This window comes from Hyposmocoma kahamanoa, unplaced genomic scaffold (assembly GCF_003589595.1).
Source record: "Hyposmocoma kahamanoa isolate Upper Pololo Valley unplaced genomic scaffold, ASM358959v1 94, whole genome shotgun sequence".
In the NCBI taxonomy this organism is placed as follows: domain Eukaryota; kingdom Metazoa; phylum Arthropoda; class Insecta; order Lepidoptera; family Cosmopterigidae; genus Hyposmocoma; species Hyposmocoma kahamanoa.
This window is the reverse complement of record NW_020654878.1, coordinates 6,950,866-6,976,070: the sequence shown is the minus strand read 5'-3', so window position 1 is coordinate 6,976,070 and position 25,205 is coordinate 6,950,866. Positions and strand designations below refer to the sequence as shown.

The 25,205-nt window shown below is 35.3% G+C and overlaps 1 protein-coding gene across 2 annotated transcripts; it reads left to right on the top strand.

The window, feature by feature from the left end:
* The first annotated feature begins 2,741 nt into the window (after positions 1-2,741).
* On the top strand, positions 2,742-19,027 carry LOC113237825. Of its 2 annotated transcripts, none has more exons than XM_026474507.1 (6): positions 2,742-3,120; positions 15,105-15,183; positions 16,508-16,759; positions 16,881-17,004; positions 17,219-17,850; positions 17,942-19,027. In XM_026474507.1, exons 3-6 carry the CDS (start codon positions 16,595-16,597, stop codon positions 18,542-18,544), a joined length of 1,524 nt encoding a protein of 507 aa, XP_026330292.1. In that variant the 5' UTR covers positions 2,742-3,120; positions 15,105-15,183; positions 16,508-16,594; the 3' UTR covers positions 18,545-19,027. The 2 variants fall into 2 exon arrangements, with proteins under 2 accessions (XP_026330292.1, XP_026330293.1); XM_026474508.1 differs by lacking the exon at positions 2,742-3,120 and adding an exon at positions 13,904-14,080.
* Positions 19,028-25,205: the final 6,178 nt, after the last annotated feature.

Sequence of the window (25,205 nt, the reverse complement as noted above, 5' to 3'; positions counted from 1 at the left end):
ATGTAGCATTACCTACTGCATGGCAGCTGAAATAGGTACGGTGGTAGTTCTTTCCTGTATGAACGCTTCACAAGGAGCTCTACTACTACTAAATCCATGTGATAAGTATAATGGTTTCTTGTAAACGATTACATAATTGGAAATGGCCCAGTAAGAATTGCACACTTATAATTTCATATTTTATTCAGCAGGTAGCAATCTTAAATACATATACCTTATTAAATTCTTGAAAACTAGGACTACAACAAAAAAGAAAATTATATGGACTCATGCACCTCACAATTTAAACAATCCAAGGGTACTTCATAAAATTCACGACATTGTTTTTATATCTTTCGGTTGATAGAACCACTAACAAAACTTATTATTGAAATTGCGTTTTATAAGACAAGTTTTATTTTTATTATGGAATGGTGCCAATTCTCTTCTTTCACTAACAATATCTCGTAAAACCCTGCGTACCTACTATTTAACTTGAAACGAACTCATGGGAGGAACTGGGATTATAGACAAAGCATTCCAAATCTTGATTAATTCCAGCGTAACTCTGAACAAAAATAACATAATATAAACCTGGGTAAACTTACCTACCTAGTTTTTTAATGAATTTAAACCCAGGAACTTTACGCGTATGTACCCATCTACTTCGAAAATTCAATATAAACTTGTAATTTTAACGTTATCTGTCTGGTTTTTAACTAGTCGGAGTTCTTTGTGTACACAATGTTTATATGTATCTGTCGACGTGTAGTGTAGTTGAACCTTGAGCCAAGATTTTTTTGCATCATTTTCCTGTTTGTAACGCGTTAGTCTCGTGTACAGGCTAAACCTCAAAATAGTTGAATCATTTTGAACGGGCAAAAAAGCAGCGTTCATTGTCGTAATACAGGCATGTAATATTATTGTTTGCAAATAGGTACATTATTTTCAGTATTACAAAATGTTTGCCAAATATCTAATTGAGATCGGTATGCTATTATTTCCGTTCCTTCTTGTTTTTTTTCTTGCTATTATTAGCTCGAGACTGTAAATATTTTATTCGTAGGAATCGGATCGCCAATTGTATATGGTATTATGTATAATGTATTATCTATAGTATACTTAATTGCTGACTTTGTTCTAAAATCATGCACAAGACACTTAATGCGGGTTTGCCTCCCAGAATGACTCTATCTTTCTGATTCCGTTGCTCACAATACGAGTAGGTATACCGATAGATCTTAAAATATCTCAACGAAAAACAGAAAGCTAAAGGGCTAGGAAATCCCCTGAAGTACTGGACCATTCTGAAAAAAATTGGAACGGCTCGGTCATATCACAAAGAGAAACAAATATACCTAAGCTCCTTCAATTTATCATTCTAAGAAAGATAAGGGCAGAAATGGATAAAATTGGCATAGGTTGTTAAGATATCGCGCATGACAACCAACCCCAATGGTGAATTAGGGTCACTAAATTATTTTTTTTTAGTTGTCTTCGAAGAGGGAAAGCCCTAACAGAAGACGGTTCAGGAAGAAAAGGAACATCCAGTGTTCTTACCGCCACCAGCGTTGTGATATCTACATATAAATACTGTGATTATTGTGCACCTGCCAGTTGCTATGTCTATTTGTGATGTCTCCTCTTTCAGAGCCAGCGTGGACGTGAGATGAGCTGTTTAAAATGGAATGACGAAAATTGAAATAAACTATGATGATATACAGTTGGCGTAGAGTTCTCTGCTGATTTTATTATCTACCTATATATTTTGTTTTTACTTTAAATTTGCTAAATCTTAATAAATTACTGTTACGTTAGTATGTCAGTAGGTATCTAACTATCGTAAATTACAAAAGTAAGTACAAAATAATATCTACGTGATTTTTTCTCATTATTCAGACTTTTTATAGTGCAACAAGCCCGAAAATAATGAGTGCTCAAATAATACGAGTTCATTATATGAGTCATGGACACAAACGTTATATTATTATAGAAACGTCGCGTCAGTTCAAGCTACGTTGTTTTGATCGACGTAGCGCCTCCCGTCTCTATTATTTCATCTTCGCAAATGTTGCGTCATCCAAGGATGAAAAGGACAATAACATAACCTCTTAAAATGATAAAATGAAACAATTTAGGTAAATAAACAAAGTAAGTAAACGGAAATGCAACAACAAAGCGGGAAACTTATTGTAAACAAGGAAAATTTTATTATTTTGTTAAATGTAGAGCGAAATAGAAAAGGATAGTGATATGAAAACCTCACAGGAAGAACAAAGATGGAACATACGTTTTACCTTAATTGCCTTCTACGTCACATTGGTAATTTCTTTACGTTTCATGCAGATTATATTCTTGTTCGTGAATTTATGGTTTCTTTTTGTGAATAGTATGTGAAATAGATAAACAATTGTCTATAAATAAACTATTGTAACTGCTTTCAAACTGATTTCCAAATTCATAAATATCCACATTCTCTAAATTATTACCGAAATGTAATCAGTTGTACATAAGCGTTGTAGAACGGAACGCAATTATTGCGTCAGCCGTACATAAAACTTCCGGATCGGCAAGTTCAGTTCAGATTCTATCTTCGTCTAAAGCTCGTTTACATCTGGTAGTTTGTGAGCTCAGTGTAGTCACATTGATTCGTCTTTTATTTAAGCTTTGTGCTTATTAAAAGTTAAAAGAAGACGTAAGGAAAATTGTAACGTATAACCGTACAAAAGTATAATTATTCGCATTATTAACTTTATATTTTTGCATTAAATAACTAGGTCTGTGTCTTACCAAGTTATCACTGTTTTCTAAAACAGTTCAAAACAGTCTGTAATCCTGGCTTGGAATTTGTGTTTCTTTTCCCTTTCACGGTCTTATTCATTGAAGACCTCCGCCAGCATAATTTCGGAATTTGATATAGTTAAACATCTTACGGAATCATAGGACAGAGGTTCTAGAAGTGTCTAACATGAGCAACGTGTACGCTAAACCATCAAACAACCAGTACACATATAATTACAACGAAGTAGAGAATAATTTGACACACACCCAGGACATTCTGCGTCGAATTAATTATCATTGCATGCGAAAGGACAAAATCAAGAAGTTTAAGACAATCGTTTTTAGAAGACACGTCAAAATGTGAGTACTTTATACTTTATGTCATGATGTATTAACGATAATAAATACTACATAATATCATAAGTACCGGCTCATCAACTTGTAGGATATTGCGTCACATTATTCATTCGTTGCGCCTTGTAGTTTGCATTAGCAGAAGTAAGTTATTTGTTTTCATTCCTATTTTGAAAATACGCGCGCGTTATCCGATTACATACCGGAAGTGACAAATTTAATTGTCAACGGAAATAAATTAAATTAAAATAAATACAAATTCGATTTTATGTACAGCACGTCAAGCTTGACAATTTGTACTTTGGACCGTTCTTATCATAAGCGGCATAGACTTGGATTTCAGACTTAAGTGTCAAGCTTGACGTGCTTTTGACCTTGTACGTATTAATTTTATGTCATTGAATATTGGCACCGATAAGTTACAAATTAACGTTTGCAATGCAATTGGGATTTAATAAGCGTTTTAATTTATTTTTTTTCTAGAACAGCATTAATTCAAGAAATGTGTATAATTACGATACAATATCAAAGAACTAACGAATATATCATGCATTTTTAAATTATAATAAAAAAAAAAACAAAATAAATCTATTTTCAAAATTCAAAACGTAATAAATTGTCCAAAGTTTCAGGACCAAAAGATTCGAAAAACAATCGTCAAAAATTTGAATTTTTTTTTTAAATTGCCTTAAAAACGGTCTTTAAAAATAATAAAGTAAACAAAACTGAAAATAACCAAAGTGTTTGGAAATAAAAAATTATCTAATAATTATCACAATAATAATAATCTTTCTTCACTACAGGATCAGATTCTATAGTATCAGAATCTATATCGTTCTTTTTTTCTGCTGCTATAGGCCAACGTAACATTTGTTTACATTTTCTATCCGAAGGTGGTCATACTTTTTGTTTCTTTTCGCATACGACATGGAAACGTAAGTAATATTATTGTAACTTTCTTTGTATTTGAATGTTGGGAATTGAGCTTTGGTATATTTCAAAATTTTGCATTTGACCACACAAACTTTTCACCTCGCAAGTTAAATTTCTTTACCTGCAGATGCTTTTTAGAAAATTCAGCGAAATCACAAAAGCCATCGTCATTCATTTCCATAACAGAAAACTTCTTTTTACTATTAGATATAAGATATAATGCACTGATAAGATGCACTTCGTACCAATTGATACCAATCTCTTGGATGGGATATACTCATATACATTCGCATTTTATGGAGGTCTCGGCTGCATGAAGTTGATTAAGACTTCACGTATTAACATGCAGTCAATCTGTTAGCAGCCATAGACGTTCGCATTATAGCGTGTTCTATCAGTGCGTGATCAGAATCTACTTCCTTGTGTGTGTGTCCAGGAACTATAAATTTATGTTCTATAGTGAGTTTGAATTGAGAATCTGTATTACCATCAGCAAACAACACATTTCTTCTCAATGGAATTCCCTACATTGGAATACAAAGAAAGTTACAATAATGTTAACTACGTTTCCATGTCGTATATGAAAAGAAACAAAAAGTATGACCACATTCGCATAGAAAATGTAAACAAATGTTACATTGGACCCTTGCTTAAAGCAGCAGAAGAAAAAGAAAGATCTTATCTCTCTTCTGAATATTAATGATCTGTGCCTACATGAATTCTATCATAATTTGGTCTTAACTACTGCTGCGTACAGGATCAAGAGCACATCAAGCTTGACTCTTAAGATTTAAATCCAACTGTATGCTGCTTACGATAAGAATGGTCCAAAGTACAAAGTGTCAAGCTTGACGAGCTCGTGACTGTACCTACCTGCTACTATATGTAGATTCGATCGTATCTGCTACTATAGATTATTTTTGTGATAATTATTAGAAAATTTTTTTGTTTCCGAACACCTTGGTAACTTTTACAGTTTTGTTTACTTTATTATTTTTAAAGACGTTTGAGAGGTTTGAGAGGCGATGACCTACTTACAAAAAAAAAGTTCATGACGATTGTTTTTCTAAAGATTCTTGTGTATCTGAAACTTTGGACAATTTATTACGTTTTGAATTTTAGAAAATAGTTTTATTTACCTGCTTTATTATCTTGAATGACAGTCAATAAGCGTTTTTATGTCAGTTTAAAGCAAATTAAGAAGAATTGATTACTTTGCTTCACTTTTCTATTTATTGTTTAAATTTTACTTTGCTTAGTATTTTTTTTTTTTAATTATTTGGATCAACAAACAGTAGACACAATAAAAACTTAAATGTAATTTTTTTATAGTAAATATGTAGTGATTGTGTCACTAATACCGTTAACCACTAGTCACTACAAAAAACTGAGAAGTGGTGATGCATTTCTAATAAACTACTGAAGAATAAATAATTAAAAAATAGTTATTATGTACAATACTAAATAAATTAAACCTTGATACAAAAATAATACTAATAATTACTACATAAGTACACATGGGTTACACACATATTGTATTTTAATAAGTATTGCTACCAGTGACGATATAGTTGTTATTTAATTTTATAGTATATCTAGAAAAGTAGACTTAAACATGTAAGATCGAAGAGACATGGTAATTATTAACTAAAAAACAAATTATTACCTATTTTTACCTAGGTATTAAGTTGACTGAAGATCTATTTTCGTGTATTCTTAGAATGCAAATGAGTCTTTTTTTATTTCATAAACTAGAAGTTTATTCTACCTACTGCAAAAACTAATCTGATGATGTTGATTTTTATAGTTGTTACAATAATAATACATAAGGATTTAAAATAATGCATTTTATTTGCACTCACCATGAGATATACCTTTAACTAGTAATATTCAGGTAACTATACGCTTAAAACACACAATACTTTTGGTCGCAACTTTAAAGTTTATGTGATTTTTTTTTTTTGCGCAATTTCATCTATTTCAACTAATTCGCAAATAACCTATTAATTTTGTTCTAGAAATAGTAATATGTGTTTACATATAGTGTGGTCATAGATATAAGAACGCTTCATAATACGGCACCATTTTGATATTCAAATGTTCTTAATAAACATAATAACCCGTCCTGGAAAAATATTACTATAGTACACATTCGGGGCTAACAAAATCCAAAATTGAATAAAAATAATAATTTAAAAATACTATTAAAATCAGTACCATTTTTAATTTTATTAAAACTGAATTTAGGATGGAGGCTGGAAAAACAAGAACGAGGTACGGACTTGACAGTAGTATTCACAATATTTCAATACGGCGGCCATAAGTTGAAAGGGCGCTTGTGACAAAAACTCAGAATCGAGAAAATAATATTTAAAGAAACGAAATTAAAAAAATATTTACTTTTCTCTGTAAATATTTCGGTTGCGGTAACTTTGTACCTTATCCACCTAGAAAAAAAAAAAATAGTAAAAGATCGGCTTTTTTTACTGGTCACGTCAGTATGCATAACAAAAGTTTTGAAAAAATGTCACATACGCCGTTTGAATTAACGGCGGCAGAATAATTTGAGAAGTGGTATATTTTAATTTTTAACAACGTTTTCTTAATGATAAATAAAAAAAGACTTTTAACTTTTTGCAGTTTTCAAGTGAAAAAGAGTTCCACTCTTCTAAAAAGACATCGTACAGGGTCTTAAATTTAACTCTATATCGCTTGCAATAAGAACGGTCCAAAGAGTCAAGCTTGATGTGTTCTTGACTGTACAATTCGTTCACGTTACTACACCATCTGTTTACCAATTTCTTTTTGACTTGTCGCCAAAGATGCTCTACTGGATTAAGATCTAGGTTGTTTGGTGGCCAGTCCATCACAGTTACCAGTTGGCTGTTGATGAATCTTCGAAAAGATTAGGCTGTATGTTATGGGTCATTCATTTTCATACTGGAAAGTCCAAATTACCGGGAGATTATCATCAGCGTGCGGTAGCATGCATTCTTCGAGGATGTGTTTGTATTATTGGTATTGGTCCATATTACTTTGCATCAGCCTAGTAGGTCCAACGCCATAACCAGAAAGGCAAGCTCAAATCTTAATGTTTCCATCACCTTGCTTCACCGACTTTTTCGTATATTTTGGATTAAATGCCAGATTGTTAGGTCGGCGTACGTAGTGCTTACCATCAGACCATAGTCTGTTAATTTTAGTTTCTTCCCAGAAAAGTACATACTTCCACTGCGCCTCTGTTCAGTTTTCATTACTTTCTTGCAAACGCAAGTCGGGCCTGTCTATGTCGTGGTGTCAACATGAGCACCTTGTTACTCACCCAAATAAGTGGGCCTCCATCACAGACATAATATCTAGATAGACGCCGCAAGTGTACGTAACACCAGTCCAAAACCCGAAAAATGCATAATTTTGCCATTATAAACTGCAAAAGCACCATTACTGTAAACCACCATTAGTGTAAACGGGTAAACAGGGACGTTTCCTTCCAAGGGCAAGTGATTTTCTAATCAGAAGATGCATAATTTATTTTTAAAACAATTATTTTGGATTTGTATGAATTTCGAGAAAACAAATATGCAACCGAGTGCATGCCTTATGTTTGTAATACATTGCGGCTATTACTTGGTGCGATATATTTGTGATCATTTGTTAATACGCTATGAATATCGAACGAACGCACTTTTGTATAATGCATTCAGTTTCGTGGTACAGCCTCTTGTACATTTTTTTTGTTCTCTGATTTAGTGACGTATAAGTTAGGCAAAACTGTTCTCGATTTTGAAAACAAAGGTACGAAAATTATTATGACCTTAGCAATATTATAAAAATATTCTATCTCTTTTGTTACAATGTTTAGTAACGTTTCGTTTTTTTTTTTCAATTGTGTGTATCTATTATCAGTAGTATTTTCGATAATTTTTGAAGCACGTGGCCTTGAATGTCCGAATATAGTGAGCAAATAATTACAACCTAAAAAAAAACCTCTTCCCTCTTCTGATTAATAAGATTTTACCATATTTTGTCAGCAGTAACATTTTCATTTGTCTTGCCATTCATCAACTTGATCAATTACCAACAGAAAAACATCTAGATAAAATTAATTAAGGCAGTCACAACTTCATGTATTGACGTGCTTTTTCATTATTTAAGTTAATCGATAACATCTTCTATTACAAAAAGATGTTATATAATAAGCTCATTTTATTGGAAGGACAATAATTTTAATATTCGAAGTCGATTATAAATTAGTCTTAATTTTTTTATGTAATCAAATTTTTTTTTAAAACAAGTATAGGACTTAACTATCTTATTATAGTATTTTTCTACTATATTAATCATCATTGATTAATATACCACATAAATGCTAGTTATATTAGTATTACTACCTACTACTTGTAATCAACAAACACTTGAACAAAAATTATTCTATTTAGAATCGATTAATTGGAGTCGAATCGAATGGAATAAGCGTGTTTACGCGTATTCCGTTCAATTAATCCATTTAGAGCAAGCGGAAGGAGGTTTCCATCTAAATAGTTCTTGTGACGTCATAGTGGGTACAAAAAATGTAGCACGCTTTCATACAAATTGCTGTACTTGCGGCGTCTACCTAGATTAGGGGTGTCCACTTAGAAAATACATCGATGTAAAACATTGAAACCTTGCATCGATGTTTTTCGTTGCATCGCTTAAAAAAATCAGTGTTTTTCAACATCGAATACTTTTTTGTTTTTCTTAACTTAACAGTGAATGCAGGCTAACACTATAGTAATGGCGCGTGGTGCTATCGCTGTTGTAGTGAAGTGTTTAATTTTATGATACTTCCCATGTTTGTTTAGTAGTACTGGTCAAGAGAAGCCAGGAACTGAAAAAAATAGTATTGCAACGATAAGACATACATTTGTAGGTGAAAAAAAATTGCAAATTAATTGAAATGTTTTTACGCAAGAACAATTAGGTATACTGTCTAAAATAGACAAATAAGCTCGATACATATTCAATTATTCATTCACAGAAGAATGAAATAAGCTAAGATTACAAATACAATTAAAACCAACACTAAATGACTTACAAAATCAAATTGAAACACAGAGGCACGCCAGAGTTAGTGTTTTCTATGATTCGATGTTTTTATTCAAAAATATCGGTGCATCGAATAGAATTTCTTCTTGTCAAAACATCGAATCAATCCGACGTATGGTATACAATAAACATCGAATGGATTCGATACATCGATGTTCAACGAATATCCTTAATCTAGATATATGTCTATGGCCTCCACCAAGCGTCTCGAACAGTGTGCGCAGTGACAGCACCGGACATAAAAATAGTAATGAAGAATTATCGCATTCCTTTTTCAAAATACTAAAAAAATATATATTTTAGTTCTTAATTATTTATCTATCCAGGTTCCGGGAAGTAATTGAGTGATTGTGATTTAATATAAAAAATATATGGATACCTACCATTATTTAGACTAGATTATTACGCTAAATAGAATAGGTCAGTCCAGATCATATTGTTTAACACCATCAGAGCATATTTTTAAATTAATTCTACACTTAATGGTTATTGCAAAATAACAATGGCTGTGTCATTAATTGTTCTTAATTCAATGACCACCACTGACTGTAGGTACATACATACTAACTTGTGTAATGTGGGTTATTCCATTTATGGAAAGCCAATATTTTGGTCACGACTTGCCTAAATGGGTTCCACTCTTGTGAACCCCAATAACGTCTCATGCACATCCTATTTTTTCGCTCACATGGACCCCTCGGTGTTTGTTGTGTTCCCATTCCGGGAATATTGTCGATCGATCATTGTAAATTGCGTTTTAAATTAAAAAACCTAAAAACAACTTCCGTTTTTACGTTTACGCTTTACGTTTAAGGTAATATCTAACCAATCGTATCACATGGTGATAACACGAGAACATGCTTTTTTCAACAACTAGTTAACTATGCATAATAAGTTAAATAAGTTAAACTCGTCCGTGTGTGTTCCTACATAACTGTACTGCCGTCGAACGGTGAAAGTGAAAGTCTCTCGCGAATATAAAACATATTTTCCTTAAAAATTGGTATTCCCAGAAGCCAATTCTCTTAAGAACATCGCTGAGGTGGTACGCCTCAGAGGCTTTCTCTCTAAACTAAGTGAACAGGAAAATTCATTAAACAAAAGCTCCAAAAACCATTATGAAATGTGTATATTATAAGTTATAAACAATCACACCCTACTTCCATTTGAGTAAGCCGAGATTGTGCACTGATTTTTAATAATATACTTATTTCATCTCTTTCACCACTTTATACTGAATATTATACATATATATTATATACACATATACATATATTATATACATACATATAATGTGTGTGTGTGTGTGCGCGCGTGCGTGTGTGTACACATACACACACACACACATACATGCACACATAATAAAGATTAAATATAAAGATTATCTTAATTACTCACTACTTTTTATATTTTATAATTTGTAGATATATGTGTAGCGTCAAGTAGGTAACAAAGTACTTAACACTTTTTTAATGTAAATTCTAAGAGACAAATCTCGATAGTCAAGGCAAATAATTATTCACTAGTTAAGATTTATAAAAGCATTCATCGTTGTGATGAGGAAAAATCAACATTTAGTTCCTTTTGCCATTGTAAATGCGATACGAATTATCACAATCACGAAACCGTATCAGCTGATGGCAGTAGCTCGCTAGGCTAGACGTTTGGGGCCAAAATGGGTGGTTAGCCATAGTATGTACATTTGGATCTTTAGAAGATGTTATTACATTGTTTCTAAGAACTCGATTCGTTTTTATTTAGTAGCTATGGTAATTCTAAAGTAAAATTTTAATTTAGAAGGTGCTGAAATTAAGATCTATATACCTAGACCAACCAAGTACCTATAATGGTAACCACCAAATAAATACCCATCATTTTTTGTTTACATTAATAGGTCGATGGTATTCTAGAATAGCGGCCTAACTCAAAAATAACTAATGTATCAGGAAGACGTTTAAACCTGAGCACCTGAGGGGTATTGTAGTCAAATGTAATGATTATTTATTTTACCCAATAAACCTGAATAATGTTGAGTCGGTCATTACCCAAAGTAATATTATAAATGCGAAAGTACCTGTCCATTACGTTTTCACGCCTGAACCAAGTTTGATGAATTTTGGTATACATGGGACCTAGAGAAGGATTTAGGATACTTTTTGTCACAAAACCCAAGGGTCCAAGGCAAAACCCAATATGTGAGTAAATTTTCGTGAAATGAGACTAGTAGAACTCACCATTCATTATTACTTTTCCCGCATTGTTCAATGGGAACATAACTAAATAGTATTTCAATATACTGGGATTATTACTAAATAGTATTCCATCATAGAAAAGAGCATACACTACAATGAGTTAGATAAAAAAAATTTACAAACTTATTGGGTTTAGCCTCGCACCCCTCGTAATACTATTTTGGTTTAGGATTCCTGAAAAGCGGCGAGGTGTCGATGCGTTCGCGTCGCTAAAAGATGGCGCTTGATTAGCTCTAAGGTTATCAATAATACCTATAGTCAAACGGCTGATAACATTACAAGGCGCCACAAATAAAAATTTAATGACTCGGCTTTTGAGTGAAAATCCAGGAGCTCGCTACGAGTTGGTATGTAGATAACTCTACGAATTTGCTGCTCAAAAGTTCAGTAAAATAGGGCCTTCCGTTTAGAACATGTCGATACATGTCTGGCTTAACATTTTGCTGAATATAAATATAAGGGGCAGGAGAGCTATCACTTCAGTGTGTCTCTTGGCCCACCGCGAACGCGAGGCTCCTTCGGTACTATGATGAGGTACTATAATTATACCTATTTTATTTATTTTAATTAGTTACCTAGCGGGTTTGGTTTGTGTTCGTGAATTGTATGGTTTTCAGAAAATAAACAACAAATAACAACACGGATTGGAAATTTAGAATTACAGTAAAGAGTCCACACCAGTCTTGACACTTTGGGGTTGAATTTAAATTTTAAGTGTCATGCTTGATGTGCTTTTGACCCCGTACCTAGATGTAAGACGTATTCCTTTGTATTTTTTTCAAACATTGAATGTGTAAGGCGTTATATAAGGAGATCCCGCGTTCAATTTCCAGCAGGACTAATTTGGGAAATGGACTTTTTTAAATTAGTTCTGCGTACTAACGCAGACGCAGGGAACTAGTCCTGGAGTGAATTTCGTTGCTCTCTGGCACTCATTGTAGCTACATCGGAATAATAGTTAATATAACTCACAAGTTAGAAAGATGTAGTAGGAATCAGGTTCATCTTCTCGTTCAGAAACCCATCTGATTTCGAGACTACCCGATCGGATCGATTCCGGTTTGTATCAAAATCAGGACGCTGGTAATGGATGTGGTTTTCTAGCACATTATTATTACTTAACTACTTATCTGAAATTAAATAAAATAACATAATAATATATCTAATAAACAAAAACATAAAATGTATGTTCCTTTCATTATCACCGAAAGTAGTTCCCCGAATAATCGTCTTTCACCGAATACTTGCAATCATCATCATCATCATCTACCCTTTTATACGTTCCACTGCTGGGCACGGGTCTCCTTTCAGACGAGAGTTTAGGCCATAGTCCGCCACGCTGGCCCAGTGCGGGTTGGGGGCTTCACACGTTTTCCGAGGGTTGTGAACCTTCTTCAACGTTCAGTTTTCATCACGATGTTATCCTTCACCGAAAAGCTCGTGGTAAATTTCAAATTAAATTTCGCACATATATTTCGAGAAAGTCAGAGGCGCGAGCCCGGATTCGAACCCAGGACCCGCTGCTTGAGAGGCAGTAGGTCAAACCATTAGGCTACCTACCACGGCTTCACTTGCAAATGTTAATGAAAATACGGAGTTTTTAGAATATAAACTATAAAAACGGCATGTATCTACTACATACATGATGAGGTTATTCAACCTAATTCAATGTCAAGCCTGCATGACTAATTCTGAGTATACATTGTTCAGAAATGATTTTACCTATCCACCTCAAAATTATTGTTGTTTATAATAGGATTTCAAAATAAATTAATATTTTGTTTTCGCGTACACTGTCTCTATCTTTATAGCAAAAGTGAACATCTTCCAATCGGAATAATCAAAAAGATTATATGTAATTCCGTTTTCTTTCCGTCTTTATCATATCATATCTTTTATAGATAGACTTTTCTCCATATGATGTCTTATTTTATTTCCCTGTTTAATTAAATTTAACTAGAGACTTCAAGATACACTGTCTTTGCATATAAAAATCGTAAACACCTAGGTATGTGGAAACCTTGTGGTAGGTACTTAGACTATGGAAACCAAAATACATCCTCTAAGGTTTGTACGCTACGCCGTTTTGGGCTATGTATGATATAAATCATTATGTAATATGTTTTGATTTCAATATCAATAGGCTTCATAGCTGATACTTACTTTTGCCTAAAAGCTAACCCGTTAACCCTAAAGTATAAAACGGTAAACATAAAATTATGATTCTGAAGCAATTTAGACACGAAACAACGTAATTCCCCCTGAGCAAAATCTAACAAACACAAGTACAAAAACTATATAGAATGTATTTTCCTTCATGTGTGAAGCGTCTATGGTGTGGGCGCATGACTCTTGCAATCGGGCGTTCTGATTGGTTCGCTATTTGACGTCACGCAAACCGTCCAATAGCAGGGTAAAGAAGTTATTTTTAGAACGCAAGTCGCAAATAGTGGGGCTTGAGGAAAACCGTATGAGAGGCGCGCGGCGTGAATATTGCACAATGTTTTCTGAGCTCCTGCTGTGAGCACGTATCGCACTTTTCAAGTTCTTTAAGCGTTCCGAAGCGATTTAAAGAAAAAACTTTCGCGCTTTTGAGTGTTCATCGGGTTCTTTTAACTTTTTAATTTATTTTTAGAGGTTTAAAGTTCGTCTGCAAAAGGGCTGCAAGCGTTACAGTATTTGTTCGTAACGAGGTATGTTGTTTTACTCTTAATTATTTGATGTCAAAAGGTTCAAGGTCATTTGAAAATAATTATATTGTCATTAAAATTATATTTAAAGTTATTGCATAACAATATGAATACCGATAGGTCACGTAAAATTTCAACGGGGGAAATTGCGAATCGCGGCGACCTACTTGTATCCGTGCACGTTGGAACTTGTCGTGATCACGTTGTCGTTGTCGAGAACATGTCGAAACTTGTTAAGTTTTCTTCGTCGTGTAAATATACTCTTTTTATATTAAAGTTCATATGTAACTAATTATAGTAGGTAGATACCTACACCAATTGTTGCAGAGATTTTTCGTTTCGTTTTATTATTTTTTTTATATAGAAAGATTTTTAAAAGAACGCGTAATAAAGCAAGTCTAAATAATTAGTGAGGATGTGACTATATATCTATTGTGGCCATGACAATTTATCAAATAATAGGACATTATTTGGTTCCGCTCCACAATTTACATAATTGAATACTTTTATAAGCACCACGACCACATCACATTTTTTTTAACTTTTGTGCCGTCTATTATAGTACTTCACTTTTATACGAGTATAGCTACTTCTTTTGTTCGTCTAGAGAGACCGACTGGTAAAACGCCAAGGTCGTAATCGATTTATCATGCCGCGGGTTTTGGATGCGTCAGCGTTGTAATTTGTCTGTCAAATGTGGCTAAAGTTTTATACATAGTTAGTTGGAATATGTAATGGAAAAGATCGATTTTTGTGTAGGCGACTTGGAATGGTGTATTAGTCATCGTAACACAGTACATTTCTACGCAGCATTTTTTAGAACTTCTAGTGATAAGCACTTATGTGATTACGTTTTAAGTACTTATGTATTATTCCTATTCTTATCGCCTCGACAGGTCTAGAATAGTCGAGAACACTCTGGGGTTAGAATTTTGTGATCAATACAATACCGCTCTCGAAAAAGCAGACTTATAAGTAAATTCGTGCATTATTCGAAAAATATTCACTAGTTTTTCATTTGTTACAGGCCTACAGTCGCAAAAATTCATTGGTTGGGCGCCTAAAGAGCTACAATTTCGCAAGGAGGTCGCGAAGAGTTTGAAAATGTAAGTATCACCGCTTTAGCGGTTTTCCTTTCTCATATTTTATGTTCACAGGTTTTTAGAATAGGATCAAGAGGATGAAGAACAAACAACGGACCTATTACAAAATCAAATTCCTCAAATTTTAAATCATAATTCATTTTCACTAAATTTTTCAAAGTATTATTGCATATAAATCAACGATGTTCGAATTAAATCTGCGAAACAATCTTCATGAATTAAAAAATATTTTCATGTTTTTAGGAAGAACTTAAGATTTTCATCACTAATCAAACTTTGAACACTACAGCATGTAGATTATCTTTTTATTAAAAATTCATGATCATGATCCCCTTCCCTATTCCTTGTAAAACGGTACCAGTATCAAAATCTGGAATTTTACTCATCTATCTTTTAGTTTATTAAGCAAATTAATATTAGTTTTACATTAATACCAATATCAATTTTAAGTTTAATTCGGCAGTTCAGTCTTATATCATATTGAGTCATAATTTGTATTTATTGGAAATTAATCTTCGATATCACTTTATTATCGATGATTTCCAAAGTACGTTTTTTTGGTAATTAGTTAAGTTCATAATAAAATACTTAAAATAAGTTACGTATTATTTCCTTTTTAGCTCTCTGCCAATATTTAATTGGGGTCTCCGAATTTTTCTCCTATTTTTAAAAAGGTATAGATAATGTACATAATTCAGTATAAGTATAGTTTTAGATTACGTATCCAGTCTAGTTAGTAAGCTCTTAACTCAAACTCAACTTTCTAATTGGGGTGGCAGTTTGTCGATTATTTTGCTGTGATGAGTTTAGATTTTGATTGGTACCATCAAAACCATTTTCCGATCAGGTGATAATATTATGATTATTACACACAGAACACGAGGAATGAATACATACAGAGTTAATTATATCATGATTACGTAACATTTGATATCTATATATTTTTAAAATATGATATTTTAATATATATGCCGCTATCCCACAGTAGTTTATTTCAGAATAAAACACTGGATCTTTCTATTATTCCGTTTTAATTTTTTTTTATGAATAATAGTTGCTAACCAGATTAATAAAAAATCGGGCTGAGCAATCTTTAATATTCAGTAACATTTTTAAAATTAGTATTTACCTATTTATCTGTCATTTGTTTTTGTTTTATCACCTGAATCCTATAAATTCTTCATCAATTTATCAATTCTTCTTTTCTGTACTTTACATTAACCCATCATTCTTCCAATCCTGGGCGATCATTTTTTCCTTTTTGTCCTTTCCTCGGCTTTATACAAATATGCATTATTATGTTACGTCGTGTCGTTTCTGTTTGTAGTTCTATTCAAAATGGTTGCTCAAAAGTTCACCTGTCCGAGTCGGAGCGACGATATCGGAAATAAATACGAAAGGAACACCCATAGATATGGTTTTTTCGCAAACGGATGCCAGTCCCCAATCTTTTTTGAAAGTGGTAGAGCTAAATCTTTTAAAGAATCGAAAGGTGAACGGCACTACCGGATCCATTATCGGCGGCGGTCTTCAAACACCAACTCTACCTGCGCCAGTGGCCACAACAAGCTTTTCAGAGGTAAGTGATTCCAGAACTGTGAGTATGTTAACTATAGCCTTTATTTATATTACATAAGTTTACTTTTAGTTGTTCTCAATGCCAAAGAACTATTGTTAATATGGAAATTCTAAATTTTCAGATATTTTTGAAACCAGAACCTCTATTCGAGAGTACAATGTTCCACGAATCGGACTCCGAGCTCTTCCGAGATCTGGCTCCGTGGTGTGTACAACCTGCGGAAGAAACAGTACAGACTGGCATTGGTAAGAAAGTTTTAATATTTTGTTCTTTAATTTATCGAAGATTTTAATGTACGGACAACGGCGCATCACACTACAAATTTTTGTTCGAAAATCGCCTCCAGTGCAACTGAACAAGATACGTCAATTTATGCTGGCGTGTGTACGTATGGTCGTATTGAAGGGTTCTGCTCAATTTATGTAATAGAAATTTATCATGTGTTTTCATTGTTTGTAGACATAAAGAAGACTCAAGAACGTGCACACACCACTGACACACTACATACACCAACCTCGCCGCAAGGCTGGGACAATTCGGACGCTAATTCCCCCGGGCTCGGTTTTCACTATTCTGCTATCAATGACCCATTGTCACCTAATCTAGACCTGTTTTCTCAACTTGACAGTAAACTAATGTATTCTGACCAGGAAAAGAAACTGGAAGATCTAAATTGGGAAATTGAATCAATGCCTGTAGTGATGGAACCTGGGACTTTGGCGCCCGAAGAGTCGTTTGACTGGAATCCGTGCCGTGACACGGGAAATATCGATTCAAATTACACACACGAATACACTCCAACAATAAACACACACAATACGTTCATCATGGACGAGGATTCTTCAGACATAAAACTAGACACCGTCATACCCACCGAAGTGGAATACAATGACATGGTCATAACAGACTACGTTCTAAACGAGGCTCGTGACAACTGCGGCGTCTTGGAACCAACACGAGTGGAGCGATCACGTCCAGGTCTGTCCCTTAACATGACAAAGAAGATGTCGTGGACTGGTGATATCGTCAGCACGCCAGAAATTGTGGATATCGTCACGCAACTGAAAGAAGGATATCAATTGCCAAATGAGGTATATAATATGGTTTGTTTATACACATGCCCGTTTCTGACGCCATTTAACAAGTATAATGTACCTAATAATTTTTACGTTTTTGTTACAGAGTCCCCTATCTTGGCCTTTGCACCCAGATCCAGCTTCTGTTCCGTCGGACGTCGCTACAACATCTGCTGCGGCCTCTGTAGACTACGAGTCGTTCACACCAAAAACAGAATCTCTGGACTCCGAAGAAGAAGACGTCAAACACTTCAACAGCCGGAAGAGGCATCGCAATAGTGAAGATTCGGACGAACCATACACCCCATATCCCACTCGATTGAGCAGAAAACCCAAGAAAAGGAAACTGCATGTTCCAATAAGAGATCTTATTCAGGAGCTGGAAGAAGCACAACCAAAAGATCACGAAAAACCTAAGCGAGGCCGTCCTCCTAAAAGAAGAGATAGCACAGTATCTTCTGTTTACAGCGTAGACGATAACGCATCTACAGTATCTACACATGAAATTAAATATAGGGAGCTACGAGACAAAAATAATGAAGCGTCTAAGAGATCTAGGATGAACAGAAAACTCAAGGAGCTCCAAATGGAACAACTTGCTGTCGAATTGGAAGACAGAAATAAAAAATTGAAAGTCAGAGCTGACATTCTCGAAGACATGACCAAGAGAATGAAAGAGGCTCTGATGTCAGCTATTCTGCAAAAATGAATATGTAATTGCATACTCACTGCACGGTGCTCCTAGGGTTTTTTGTGCAATACAGTAATGAACTGTAAGCATTATCTCTTATCGAAATAATATTGTGTTTGCAATTGCAAGTGATTGTATCATTGTAGTTATATACATAATATAGACATATTGTTATCGCAAGTGTGTTTTGTTTGCTATAGTAATGTTTACAATATTATGGAAGATATTGGAGAGACAAATGAGATGCTATGAATTGTATAATTTTAAATATTCTCGGACTTGACTCATAATTTTAGCCCGGATGTGACTTTCTAGGTTTAAGACATTAAGTACATAATTGTTATTGTAATACCTGACACAGTAACTAACGTCTGTGTTTGTTTTTGACTATATCAAAATGTTTAAAAAAATCATTCTTAGTTGTATGACGTAGAACTTCGACAATATTTTTGTTTAAAAAGTCGAAGTTATAATAATAATAGAGATAAAAAAAGTAAAAAATCTTACTCTTAATGTATTGTAATCAAACTATGATTGGTTAACTTTTATTAAATGATGCATAGACGTTTAAATATTAAAAAATAAATGGAATTATATGGTGAAACTTACAAAATAAACGTAAATTATCATGACTTATTTGTTTTATTGTTTAACAAGGTTTAACGCTTATAGTAGCACTTTTATATGTATTGGCTGAATTTAGGCATCCTTTAATCTAAGACGACAATAAACAGATTTATATATACGCAAGTTATAGTTGCGCGTAAATTGAAGTGTCGAATTCTGTACCATCCGTGAAAGTGCGCTAAGTCAGAAATTCGTGTTTTGAGAAAAAACTATTTTGTAAGTAATTATATTTATTTGCCTTTACCGTTATTGTGTTGCCAACTCTCGCTGGTGATTTAATTTTTTATTTTTATTGCTCCTAATTTTGCTTATTTATCTTATTTGTATGGAAAAAAATAAATATTTTGATGTATACATATATTGTTTTATTATTTACGAGCCCTGTACCCGGGGGTGGGGTTCGGCCTGCGGTGCGTGGTTGAGTTCAGTTTACGAGGTGTGCTCATGCTCTTCGGTGGCACAGCAGTTAGTGCTATGGGCGCTTGATGAGGAGGTCGATTCCCGATTTGGGCCAATTTAAGAAACGAACATTTCGAAGTTGGTTTTGGTCTGTGTATTCTGGATTGTCGTTGTTTTGGTATTCATAGTACAGGAAATTCGGCAGTAGTTTGGCATTTTTTCCCCCTAAATACTTCTCTTTGGCATAGCTTTCAAGAAAATGGAATCTAACAGATGATTGAGATACAAAAACGCTATGATAAGTACCTCATTTCCACTACATCGGGAAGTGTGCCTTACATTTTTACGTTTGTATGGTAGCCATATTGAAAAATGGTGAAAAAGAAATTTTAACCGCTAATTATTATTAAACACATAAATACTCCGACATGTCCATTTTCAATCGAATTAGTGCAAATTTTTATCTTTCGCTAAAAGAGTTTGTATGGCGGCCACTTTAAAAGTGGCGAAAAATCAATTTTGATTACAAATTATTATCAAGCACTGCTAGAGACGCCCATATGCCAATTTTCAAAGGGATCTGAGCAATATTTTTCTGCCGCCAACGAACGCTTCTATGACGGCCATATTTGAAAATAGCGAAAAACAAATTTTGAGCACAAATTATTATCATAGCCTTATTATATTAGCATTTCTAGTGGCCTTCACATGCCAATTTTCTTCACATGCCAAAATCTCTTTCGGCAGCTATTTTTAACAAAAAAAAAACACATAGCCATATAAGAAAATGGCGAAAAGAAATTTTTGATCCCAAAACTACGATTAAGGACTCCTAAAGATCCTCGCATGCCAATTTTCAGCCGGATCGAAGCAAGTTTTTCTTCGGCCGCCATTTTGAAATCGCCATCTTGAATTTTTTTTACCCAGGCAGTTGACCAGTGTTACCCTCTATGACATTCCTTCGAGCACCTCCTACCCATCTCTAATAGTTTCCGTGATTGGAGGCTTTGAAATTTGTATGGCGGCCATCTTGTTTATTTGAATTTCGAACATTTTTTACTTCCCGCGGAAATTGACCAGGGTGTATCTCGAAAAATTGCACAAAAATCCCACCCATGTATTATAGTTTTTGTAGGCCTTTGATCACTCTTTCATCTTTTCCATATTCAGGTCCTCTCATATTGATTCTTTGCTTTGGAGCTTATTCGCGTACAGCGCGGTATAAATATTATTTTTCACCATATCGGGAAGTATTATATTTCTATCAGTGAGTAAGACCTTGTAGCTTTATATATATAATAATAATTTACATATTTATTAATTTATATTTATGTCTATAAACTCAAGTTATTTTACCGATAGCTCATCTGATGAATTTGAAAGTACTTCTAGTGATTTTTCTATTTCTTCTAACTCCGATGGGCCTTCACTAGATGTTAAGCTGCGGTCAATATTTCATGGAAAATCCAATTTATTGAACCTGGTGCATATTAACGCGCATAGTGTGCCTGCACACATCTCCGAATTAAATATGTCATTCAACAACGGCATAGTAATTAGTAATCTTGGCTTAAACCTTCTCTGCCATCCTCCCTTTTTTCACGCAATGGTTATAAATTATCGTAACGATAGAGTTGGTACTGGTGGTGTATGTATTTACATCAAGAACTACATCCCGTGCTCCATTGTCAGCCAGTCTCCTAACACTTACACTGGGTCTTTAGAGTATCTGTTTCTGGACGTCAGCTTACACCACACCAATATCTTAGTAGGTGTTACTTATAGCCCTAGCATTAATGTAAATTATTTTACTTATTTGAGACAACCCTTGAATCCTTGAGTGCCTCTTACGACCATGTAATATTGATGGGTGATCTTAATACTTGTTTATTAAAGAATAATTTCCATTCCTCACGTCTTAACTCCCTTGAATCTGCAGTGAACTTTGTGTCGCTCCCACTCACTGCTACCCATCATTCCCCCAATTGTCAACCATTTCGAAACCAGAGTCAGTGCTCTTGCATGGATAAACCACTGCCCCATACTCGTACCATGACCTCATATATTTATCTTACCGAGTACGCACTCCCAAACCCAGAATTAAAGTTATTTTTAGCATAGCTTTGGTAGCATTTGTGTGGATCGTTGAGAGAGGATTTTTCTAATATTGACTGGTCTGCATTGATTGAAGCTAGCACGGTAAATGAGAAATCAAAATTTTTAACAATCTGCGTCCGTGTGACCGTGTCTCTGAATTTCGGACTAAGTTGAAATCAGCCCAAGACTTCACCACAAGATCTTTATTAATAGCTTCAATAGCAGATAGGGTATTAGCTACATCAAAGTGTCTATAAATTTGCACGTCATCTACGTATAAGTGGAACGGAGGAGTTTTATTATTAGTATTAGTTTAGTGAGTTCATTTATGAACAGCGAGAAGAGAAGAGGTGAAAGTACACCACTCTGACGCACGCCTGAAGTCAAAGGAGACCATTCAGAATAAGTGTCATCATGCTTGATCCTTTGAAGGCGATTGCGGAGGTAGTCTGAAAACCAAGCGATTGCAGCAGGGCAGAAGTTAAGAGAGTAGAGAATTACCGACCACCTGACCGATTCCCTGACCAACCCCCTGACCCAACCACAATCCAGTCCATTCAAAATTTAATTGCCAGAACGGGTGAAGTAAAATTTAATTTACTGTTAAAGTTTTAGGGTCGTATTCTAGAACTCTACTCAATGCTCAAGTCAGGATTTGAGTATGGTTTAAAGCACTCGAAATCATACTCAAGTCCCTGCCATTAGGATCGTATTTCCAGTGCTTGTGTTTCCAGTGCAATCCTGACTTGAGCATTGAGTAGAGTTCTAGAATACGAACCTGAGTGTCAATCGTAGATACTTTACTTAACATCCTAGGCAATAATGATGTGACTTCAGCATCTCTGAAACTATACTCAACATTGTCTGGCAGGATTTGACCGTCGTAAAAATGCTTGCAAACAATAAAACAAACAAAAATAGATAATAGCATATTTTCTTTCCCATGTATTTTTTCAAATTATTGTCGAAAAAACAAACTACTCATCACCACTAACTTTAAAGTCGACCGTTATTATTTAACTCCTTTCTCGAGGACACGACACTGGCGTTTTACTTTAGAGTTGGCAGAGAAGAAAAAAAACCTGTGGTTCACATATTTCATTTATCTTCCTTTATTTTTTTCCATCCTCTAAGCGTTTATCCCAAGAATCAGTGGATCTACTCGTCAAGTAAGAAGCTTCATTCGCATCATGCGTCTTTTAATTTGATTGAATATTACTTATTTGACCGTGACTGTTTCGGGCGGAGAACGGGAGTAGACCTCCAGGTTAGTCAAAATGCGTAAGAATCGAGAGAAATATTAGTTCAAAAATTTTAGGCAATGTTGAGCACAGAAGGAAATGTCGCAGCGTTTTGCGGTACCGAAATCGGGTCACCGCGGGTGAAAATATGGAGTCGATCAAAATTCAAAACATGTCTATTTCGACTTTAGACCTACGAGTAGTTGATGAACATGGAGTTGATATTGTTTCCCTGATTTTTGATGGCTGCCTGGCTGTTCTTTCGCGGCCAAAGTATGGGGTTGTCAATGAGATAATAAAGAGATGAATTCCGTATTCACTCGCAACGAAAGTGGTTAAGTTCCCCGGTCCCATCTAATGTTAAAACTGGCAAATAATGCCCTAGGAGACAAACCATACTTGGTCATCGGAGAGAGAAAAACGATTGCATGGCACACCATAAAGTTTCTCGTAGAACTTCGATAAGGCGAATGTTGCCATTGCTCAGGCCAGATAGAAGCGGCCGCGGAAGCGTTCCGGGCGCTGGAATTTTTGTTATGTGTAAGTATATTAATATAATGAAGTCTGCAGATCATTATCATCACATTCACGGTGCGGTGCATGCTTGGATTCGGACGTGCCACAACACAGTAAGAATTATAATAATTCGCAACCCGCGCGGCAATAGCCCTAACTAGACTAGACATAACTCATAGCCCATGAACTGCTGGCGTTCATCCAACACGCCATCGACACTATGGACGAGGTCAGCATCGTGCAGATCTAGAAAAACAGATTTGCAGTGTCAAAGCGCTGCTTTTCCGCACGCTCGGCAAGGCCGAGCAGATGCCATCTCGCCGGAGCGATGGAGGAGCGAAGAGTCTCCAGGACATCATTACGCTGTTTAAGGAGACCGACCCAGATGACGTGCCTGCTTTCGTGACGAAGCAGGTGCACAACCTGCACGGGTGTCACGTTCGACCATGTCGACGTCACCAGAGTCGAGAGAGACAGCTCATATGGATGTGTCACCGACCGTGGCCGTTGGTGCCGCGCGCGTTTCCCCGCGCCCCACCCCGGCGAAGACCCCTCGACGTGATTACGCTGCTGTTGCCGCTGCTACCCGACCCATTCATTGCTCCACAACCACAGGCCAGGCAACCAGCGCAGGGGAAGAAAAAAAGCGGAATCTCATCTCTGGAGCTGTGTCGTCAGTACCACAGAGAGGGGTACCAATACGACGAGGACGGCTTCAAAAAGGTGGAAAAGAAAAAGAAATACACTAGCCGTAACCTTAATGGCACCGCCTCGACATGGCCCCAACTATCTATTGCGTCCAGCGGTACCGACGACGTTGCTATACGTGCCACGAGTTCATTACTCTACAAAGTCTGCGGATATTGTGGCGTACATAGGTGACCGCCAAAGCTGTCCTGAGGGTCGAGCAGTTGGAGTCCCGCCACAAGTGAATTTTAATTCATTTGTGGTGTGAATTTTAATTCATTTGTGGTGAGAGTACTAACTCAACATCTGTAGACCTTCATGAAGGAGGAGTTTTGACCGAAGGGTTGACACCCTTCTGACCCTGTTCCGGCGTTTCAGAGGACGGCTATCGGACCCCCACGTTGTCACACGGCGCGGTCTGTACGTGTAAATAAATAAATAGTTTTTATCATATTATTGTGTGTTATTCTATAAGGTGTATTTTATGGGTCTTTTGTCACCTGAAAATAAATAAATAAATAAAAAAATTATCAATTACAAAAAGTAAATAATGGAAGTCAAAAACTAGCAGCACTTTAGTGAAACCGAAGAGTACAAAAACTCTTTTGAATATTGCAAAACTATGCTAATACACAATTTAAATCGGCATTTAAAAAAAAATGCGACTAAAACCGATTCATTCACGACTAAAGAATTGTTTAAATCGCGATATTTTTAGAGCAATCACATCTAAGCGAAAAATATTTCTTTGTAAGCTTTATAAGTAAATTTATCCATGACCCAACCTAGGCAGAACGGAAGCGAAATTCGCCTCGAGAAGGCGCGTGCAGTCGCGGGAACGGAATGAATTCGTAAGAATTCCCGTGACTTCGCCTTGAGCCTGTAGTAGGCGTTTATTTGTTCAGTCTAGACAGACGCTTGCAGTCGAAGTCATGCAGTTGACGACTGGACCGCATGCAGTCTATCTGTTAGAAGCCTTAAGCCTAAAATCAAGTTTTTTGCAACTTCAACGGACTAAACTACTACGCCATCTTTCAAATACATCTGGAATAAGGCATACGAAAAAACAGCAGACATGAGGATTTTGTAATAAATTTAAAATAATTTGTGGC

Coding starts and splice junctions, on each gene's coding strand:
- LOC113237825 (XM_026474507.1), top strand. CDS start 16,595: ATGGTTTTTTCGCAAACGGATGCCAGTCCCCAATCTTTTTTGAAAGTG. Junction 17,005..17,218: donor AACAGTACAGACTGGCATTG/GTAAGAAAGTTT, acceptor CATTGTTTGTAG/ACATAAAGAAGACTCAAGAA. Junction 17,851..17,941: donor GATATCAATTGCCAAATGAG/GTATATAATATG, acceptor TTTTTGTTACAG/AGTCCCCTATCTTGGCCTTT.